Raw genomic sequence first — 8,897 nt, forward strand, 5'->3', positions numbered from 1 at the left:
TTAAGACCTAAATAATTGGACAAATATACCATGTTCATGATTCAAAGATTCAATATTGTTAAGATGTCAAATCTTCCCAAGTTGAGTCATAGATTCAAAGTAAGCCAAATGAAAATCCTAGCATGCTTTTTTGAAGCAATTGGTAAGCTAAGTCTAAAATCTATGTGGAAATACAAAGGATCTAAATAATCAAAATGACTTTGAAATAGAGGAACAAAATTACACTATCTGATTTCAAGACTTACTATAATGATACAGTAATCAAGACAGTGTGGTATTGGCATAAGGATAAACATATAGATCAATGGAACAGAATAAAGACTACAGAAATAAACTCATATAAATGGCTAATTTTTGAGAAAAGTTCAAGAAAATTCAATCAACAAAGATGGTCTTTCAACAAATGGGTGCTACAATAACTGGGTATCCATAGTGGAAGGGAAAATCTTCAACCCTTACCACACACAGCACATAAAAACCAACATGAAATGATCATATACCTAACCACAAGACAACTATAAAGCTTCTAGAAGAAAATATACAAGAAAATCTTTTGTGACTTCATGTTAGACAACAATTTCTTATATAGAATATAAAAGCTATAAACCATAAAAGAAACAATCAATAAACTCAACTTAAACTTTAAAATTTTGCACTTCAAAAGATACTGTTAAGAAAATAAGGTGCCGGCCTGGTGGCACAGTGGTTAAGTGCACACGTTCTGCTTCTCGGCGGCCCGGGGTTCACTGGTTTGGATCCCAGGTGCGGACACAGCACCGCTTGGCACACCATGCTGTGGTAGGCGTCCCACATATAAAGTAGAGGAAGATGGGCATGGATGTTAGCTCAGGGCCAGTCTTCCTCAGCAAGAAGAGGAGGATTGGCAGCAGATGTTAGTTCAGGGCTAATCTTCCTCAGAAAACAAAAGAAAAAAAAAGATAAGCAACAGACTTGGAGAAAATATCACAATACATAGGAATGACCAAAGACTTATACCTAGAATATATAAAGAACCCTTCCCACTCAAGACAAAAAAGAGAAAAATGGGCAGAAAGATAGAACAGACACCTTATAAAAGATACACAAATGGAAAATAAGCACATGAAAATACACCCAACATCATCAGTCATTTAGGTAATGCAAGTTATAACAATGAGATACTACAACACATCCACTAGAATGACTAAAATTTGAAAGACTGAAAACACCACACATTGTCAAGGATGTAGAACTGGAACTCTTAAACATCACTGGTAGAACTACAAAATGATACAGCCACTTTAGGAAACAGTTTTGCAGTTTCTTATAAAGTTAAACATATACTTGGCATACAATCCAGCAATACAATCCTAGATATTTACCCAAGAGATGTGAAGACATGTCCACACAGAAACCTGAATGTGAATGTTTACAACAGCTTTCTCCACAAGTGCCAAAAACTAGAAACAAAGAAACTAAAATATCTTTAACCCACAAAGATATAAACAAGTCATGTTATATCCATATAATGGAATACGACCCAGTGATTAAAAGAAAACATTAATGATACATTCAACATTACTGAATCTCAAAAACATTATGCCAAAAGAAAGCAAGCAGACACAAAACACTACATACTGAATACTATTAATACAAAATCCTAGAAAAGGGAAAACTATAGTGATAGAAAACCATCAGTGGTTGCCAGGTGTCAGGTGTGAGGGTAGAAGACAGAACGCAGTGTTGCCCCAAGTAAACATTCTAAGGTGATGGAAATGTTCTATATCTTGATTAGGGTGGTGGTTACACAGATGTATTCATTTGTCATAACTCATTGAACTATATACACTTAAAACTGGTAACTTCTTTTTTTGAAGAAGATTAGTCCTTAGCTAACATCTGCCACCAATTCTCCTCTTTTTGCTGAGGAAGACTGGCCCTGAGCTAACATTCATGCCCATCTTCCTCTACTTTATACATGGGATACCTACCACAGCATGGCTTGCCAAGCAGTGCCATGTCCGCAGTTGGGATCCAAACCGGCGAACGCTGGGCCACCAAAGCAGAACATTCCCACTTAACCGCGGTGCCACCGGGCCGGCCCCAAAGTATTTCTTAATAAAGTCAATTTTAGGACCAGCCCCAGTGGCCTAGTGGTTAAGTTCATCTCACTCCATTTTGGTGGCCCAGGTTCAGTTCGTGGGTGTGGACCCACTGCTCTGTTAGCAGCCATGCTGTGCGGCTGGCCCACATACTAAAAAAAATAAGAGGAAGACAGGCACAGATGGTAGCTCAAGGCAAATCTTCCCCAGCAAAAAGAAAGAATAATAATAAAGCTGATTTTAAACAAAATTTCCAGCCTCTGAATAAAGTCAAGGTAATATAAAGGTTAATAACTTGAGCTCTGATTCAGAATCTCTGGATATAAACACTGATAGGATCATCATTAACTGTATGAACTGAGACAAGTTACATGACCTCTCTGACCCTCATTTCCTCATCTATAAAATGGGAATTATAAAAGTATCTGTATCAAAGTTGTTGTGAAGACTGAATAAGTAATGCTAAACTCTTAGAACAATGCCTGGCAAAAAATAACAGCTTATATTGGAGCACATATTATTATGAGTATGTGTGCCAAACCCATTGTTAATACAGCATATTCAATCTTCACTTTAGAGTGAACTTGTCATTTATGAACTTTGAGTTTCAAGTATCTAAAAAAGCCCCCAAAATAATTATAATTTTTACTAAAGCCAGCCCCAGCAGTCTAGTGGTTAAGATTCAGCACTCTCACTGCTGCAGCACAAGTTTGTTTTGCGATCAGGGAATCACACCACCCAGTCTGTTAACTGTCATACTGTGGTGGCTGCATGTTGCTGTGATGCTGAAAGATATGCCACTAGTATTTCAAATACCAGCAGGGTCACCTATGGTGGGCAGGTTTCAGTGGAGCTTCCAGACTCAGACAGACTAGGAAGAAGACCTGGTCATACACTTCCAAAAAAACTGGCCATGAAAACCCTATGAATAGCAGCGAAGCATTGTCTGACACAGTGCCAGAAGGTGAGACCAGGCAGGGTTCCACTCTGTGGTACACAGGGTCGCTAGGAGTCAGAATCGATTCAAGAGCACTAACAACAAAATTTTTACTAAACCCACTTTGCCTCATTATCTCTACTTGAGCCAAATGTCAATCCTTGAACTAATACTCAGGCCAGAGAATTCCAATGCACTAGATTACCTGGGCCTGTATCATGTGTTCCAGCTCTGAATGTGGGGAAGAAGAATATCCACCCTAAACCACACAGACTAGGAAGAGAGAAGGGTGGATTCCTAAAGGTAATGCCAGAAATACAATGAACAGAAATCAGACCACCTATTAGAAACAGAGACAAAATCAGTTCATGAAACTTAATTATAAAAAAACAAAAGGACAATTAACTTATATATGAGGATATGAAGAGAAAATATGTTACTCTCAATGAAAATATTATTTGAGATGGTAGGGACCTATACAAATAGAAGCTGGTACATATAAATATATATATATATATATAAATACATATATATATATATATAAATACATATATATATATATATATATATATGAAGAAAGACAGAGGGCAAAGAACAAGCAAGGTGGAGGGCAAAGATGAGGAGACATCACATGTAAAACAAATCAAGAATTTAAGAAGCATTTTATTTTGTATAATACAAATTTTAACAGGAAAGAGAAGACTAATTCCACTGTCAAAGCCTTTCCTCCCAAGCTACAGAAGCTTTGAGGAAAAGAGTTGCAGGCTAAAATAATTATTTAAAACAGAAAGAAATCACCATCAAGAACAACATACATATGCAAGGAGAAAAAGTGAGCAACAAGGTTCAAGGTTGTAAGTTACTTTAATCAATAACAATTCTTAGATGGAATATGATCAACTAAGTAATGCTGGTTTATTACCAGAAAAGGTCTGTAAAAGGAAAAGGTAGTTGGAAAAGCTAACACAGAGGCAGTAGTGATGTGGTAGAATAAATGAAAGAAGTCATCCTCCAAATACAGGCTAGACTCATAGTTTAGTTAAATGGATCATGTAAGAAAAATCTGAAAAACCAAAGTAACAAAGACTTCCTCTGAATGTCAAAGATTTATCCAATTTCAAGCTAAATACTACTCCTCCTGTACTATAGATTCCCTATCCATAAAACTGTTAGAATTACCTACAACTTGCCAATACTTTCAATCCTTTGTATGAAAGAAATATTAAAGGGAAACTACAAATCCCTAAAATGTCAATCGATCCTGCAATTAAATATAAACTTACTTTCAAATACGATATAAGTCAAGAGAAGCCAATGTGTGTGACTGAAAGTTAGGAATCTGACTTTAAGTCAACTGTTCTCAAAGAGGAGAAGAGGACGACACATCCTTATCACCAGGGGAGCTTTCGCAAACTACACTGCCCCCTCCAGCCTCCAAGTCTGATCTGTCCTCTTGGGAACCTGGGTAGGCAGACAGGCAGGGGGAGGGAGTGGTTAGGGATAACACATCTCACGTAATTATGAAACTGCTGTGCCCCTCAAATCTACCACATTTAAGAACCACTAGGCTAAATACATGTACTTGAACTTACAGATCTGAAATTTTCGAATTCCATACAAAGAGAGAACTAAGTTGAGAACTGGAGATCTTGAGTTCTCATTTTGCCACTTAACTATGCAATCTGAAACAGAATTATTTAACTTCTCTCTACCTTAATGGGAATACAATTATATTAGTACTATATGAAAAGTGAAGTTCTATACAACCTCACACAGAATTACTCTAAGGATAAAATAAAATGTGAAGTATAAACATATCTTTAAAATGTGATGAATAAGGCCATTATCATTATTCAAACTTCAGCCTCATTTAGATGTAAACACACAGAGTAATTTGGATTGGTTCACAGTTTGACCTTGAAGCATACAAGACCAGACCAACCACCCAGAGCCAATTAGAAATGAAAAGGATCCCTTGGGCCTTGCCTAATCCACATCTTCCTACCCCAAAACTTGGCCAAATCAAATCCAGCTTGAGAGTCGGGAAAATAGATACCTACTCATGAATTCTTCTGAATGTTCAACCTAACCAGAAAAAGAAATAATGGTCTAAGAAGACTCTTAAAAAAGTGAAATATTCAGAATTTTTAACTGAAGACTCTCATTGGACAGTTCCACATTAGAATATAAAGGAAAACAAAATAATCTAAACAACATGATTAGGACTCAGAAACTAGATTGAAATTTTTTAAAATTAGGTGACAAACAAATAAAAATTTTAATAATCTTACCCTTAAAAAAAAAATGTGTCAGCTGCTTATACTTCAATGTCCCTCTCCAATTCCCTATAGTATGGCCTACAGTAAACACGACAAAACTCATGTGATGCCTGGCAGACAGTGAGCATCAAATAAATATCTGTTGAACGAATGACTGATTCCCTTATTTCTTACATCTTTCACACTATTTTACTTTACCTAGATGGATGCTGGCATATTTATTTTCTTTTAGCCCACTAAAAATTGAAAAGCAAACGGCGGCTAAAATGACAAATTCTTCAAACCCTCACTGTTTCATTAGCTTCTACTTTACCATAAGGCACTCTCTACTGAACATGAGCACAAAACCTCTTAGACCCAACCAAAAGCTGCTTAAATTATTTACAAACAACAATCACCATTATAATGCAGTTTCACTAAAAAATGAATTAATTTTGAATCCAAAATAATTTAAGATAAAAGTAAAAATATAAACAAAGACATTTTTACAGCAAGAACCAGACACTCTAAGTCTAATGAATAACCTTCCTATAGCTCCAACTTCTGGCCCTATCATAGTTAATGACACCAACTCCGATCTTCAACCCTGAAGTGAATCAACTTCCCCTATGACAGTGCAAGCCAACTTCCTACATCACTAATATTCTAAGTCTATCAACAATTTCCTCCAGAGGAAAAGCACAAAACCCTACCAGTTCTCACTCAGCTAAAAGCAATTCCTTTCTCAGAATTCTACTACTTGGACTGGGTTTTGGATACAAAACACAATGAGAATCCGCAAACACTCTCAGCAGACAATCAACTCCGTCTTTCACATACTACGGATAACCCCTCCACACCAAATATCATCACTGAATATTAGTGTGTGTCATTCAAGATGCCAAATATGATGACAAAATGCCTAATACCTAGTTTCTCAGAAGTTCCAGTATACGCTCATGTGTCATACAAGTGTAGTAGCTACAGCCGACACATGGATAATAACAAATGTGGTTCCCTCTTTCAAGACATCCACTTGAGAAGTGGAATTTTTTGTGAACAGATTTTCTTGACTGCAGTAGCCTCAGCAGCAGTCTTCAAAGTGGCCCACCCTTTGAAGTGGGAGGAGGTATTTATACATACACACGACGGCTACTTACATTAAATACTACTTCTCCTTAAAACACCTATACCCATGCTTAGAGCACCAGCTACCATACTTTCAAGAAGCAAATTCTGACCGACCACTCCGTCGCTCAACATCCCAGGAAGCTTAATTCTCTCCCTTTACAAGTTTAATTCACTTCAACAAGCAATCCGGACCGATAGGTGCCTAATTCGCCAGAAGATTCAAGGCCCAATCTCCTTGCCCAACTTTCTTCTATGCACATTTACTTGACCCTCCATCTCGCCTCACTCATCTAATATTGTTGCCTTCATGCCCTCCTCGCTAGCACTTACCTCTTAGGTACCCCCACCCTGCCTCGGGACTCCAACATCCCCGCGTCTCACCCCATCGACCCCCGCCCGCAGGTCTCCGCGAACGCTCGAACCCTGCGGACGCCGCCCAGGCACCCCCAGACCACCCTCCGCCGCGCCCCGCAGCCCGCCCCGCAGCAGCTCAGAATTCCGCAAGGGGGAGGGGGTGCCCTCAACCCACCAGACGAAGTCGTTGCTTTTGTCCTCGTAGGAGTTGATGAGCCCGTTGCAGAGCGGGGCGAGCAGAGGGCGCTTCCTGCTGCCGCTGCCCAGGCTGGAGCTGCTCCCTCCGACGCCGGCGCTGGGCCTGGCCGCGCAGCTGAGCCGGGACAGGCCCGCCGACACCGCCCCGCCGCCGCCGCCGCCGCCGCTGCCGCTGCCAGAAACGGCGGCCGCCACCAACACAGGCCGCGCCGGGCCCCCGAGGCCGCCCGAGCCCGCGGCCTGCGCCGCCCCGCCGGACCCCAGCGCCGCCGCCGAGGCCGCCACGGAAGGCGGCGACGGGGAGGAGGATAAGGACGAGGAGGCGGAAGTCACCGAGGAGGCCGCCGAGGAGCCAGGGCTGGTCCCGGCGGAGCCCGACCCGGCCTGGCGGCTCCCAGACATCGTGACTCCCTCCCCTCCGGCCGGGCGCTCGGAGGAGAGGGACCGCGACCGCCAGCCGCCGCCGCCTCCCCCGCCACAGCCTCAATGCATCCTGAGGAGGCGCGCCGCCGGGAGGTGGGGCTGAGGAACAATAAAGTTGATTTTTTTTTCAAGGCAACCACACAACAGCGTCCGACGGGAGGGGGCGGAGGAAACTAATAAAGCGGAGTAGAAACCACTACCGCTCCGACGCCGCCGCCGCCGCCGCGGCCCCTGCCGCAGCCAACCCGAGCGCGCCGTGGGCCGGCCGTGCGCGCGCGCGAGCGGCGGAAGGGGCGGGAGCGGCGCGGGATACAACTTCAGCCGCGGCCCGGGCGGCGCTCGGCCACGCACGACGCGCCCTCGGCGGCGGCGGCGGCCTAGCAACGACGGCCGCCCTCGCCGGGACCTGTTTTCGTTCGTGACGTACCAGGGGGCAGGCCGCCTTAATGGGTGAAAGGGCTGCGGAAGACGGATGAATGGTAGAGGTGGCGGAACGGTTTGGACGAAGGAGGCGGAGGTTGGGGAGCGCCCAGAAAGCGACTGCGCACGCGCGCCCTGGCGTCGACCCTCGCAGGTTACCCAGTGTCCCCCTTCAGGCGGAGAGGAGCGGCCGCGGCGCGGAGTGGCTGCACCAGGCATGCGCGGGGGCGAGCCGCATTCCTGAACGTGGAGAGGGAGCGGTCGCTGTCACCAGAGGGACCGGCAGTGTGACCAGTGGAGAGGGCGCGGCGCGGCGCGACAGGTGCTTGCGACTCGGGAATTGAAGGCTCGGTAAACTGGGACACACAGGAAGAACCTGGAAGCTGCGAGCAGTTGAAAAGAGCACTGGGCTGAGAGTCAAGGAGTCGCGCACTGCTTTTTAAGACATTGCACGTTCTTGTGAGGAATAAATGAAGTCAGTGAACAGTTCTTTGTGAATTGCAGACATTGTAGCAAATGTTACCGATTTATGGGTTCTACCTTGATCTCACTCTTGTATTTTGAAAATTTACTTACCAAGTTAAGTATAACAATAATGAGAAAAGTTAATGTAGAACAAGGCTCCGTCAGAACCTCGGTTTAATATGGATCTGATATAGTTCTAGCACAAAACAAGGAAACTTGGCAGTTAATACCGCTGCAAAATGTGCAATTTCTGGTAGGCTCTTTGGAATATTGAAAATTGATTACAGATTTATTTTCATTAGCCATTGTGAGAATCCCTAGGATTCTGGGGCGTGTAAATTAGAAACAACCGAACTGGGTGATTTTCGGTATCCTTTCCAACTATGTCATTTCTATGATTCTTAGAAGGAAGAATCCCAGATTTAATTCTGGCCTGAGTATTGAAGACTGTAGGGGCAACTAGGGCCTCTCCCTAGGAAGGGCTAGCCATGAGGGGCCGGGGCCAGCCCAGGGCCAAGACCTAGCCGCTCACCTGGGCAGTGAAAGGCCATAAGGCTGCCTTCTTCCTCACTTCCGCCTCGGCTGCTCACCCTTGTATTCCCAGCTCAGGTTTCTGCTCAGAATAATGAC

General features: G+C 43.4%; 1 protein-coding gene across 8 annotated transcripts in view; it reads right to left on the minus strand.

The window, feature by feature from the left end:
* COP1 (COP1 E3 ubiquitin ligase) overlaps window positions 1-7,758 on the minus strand; it is a 239,403-nt gene extending 231,645 nt beyond the window's left edge. For 4 of the 8 annotated variants that reach the window (XM_070591348.1, XM_070591346.1, XM_070591347.1 and 1 more), the window contains exon 1: window positions 6,937-7,758. In XM_070591348.1, coding sequence (XP_070447449.1) covers window positions 6,937-7,361 — 425 coding nt within the window. In that variant the 5' untranslated portion in view covers window positions 7,362-7,758. Of the gene's footprint in view, window positions 1-6,737; window positions 6,833-6,936 lie in introns of those variants that run through there. The other 4 variants (XM_070591352.1, XM_070591349.1, XM_070591350.1 and 1 more) reach the window with 4 other exon arrangements.
* Window positions 7,759-8,897: the final 1,139 nt, after the last annotated feature.

This window comes from Equus przewalskii, chromosome 23 (assembly GCF_037783145.1).
Source record: "Equus przewalskii isolate Varuska chromosome 23, EquPr2, whole genome shotgun sequence".
In the NCBI taxonomy this organism is placed as follows: Eukaryota; Metazoa; Chordata; class Mammalia; order Perissodactyla; family Equidae; genus Equus; species Equus przewalskii.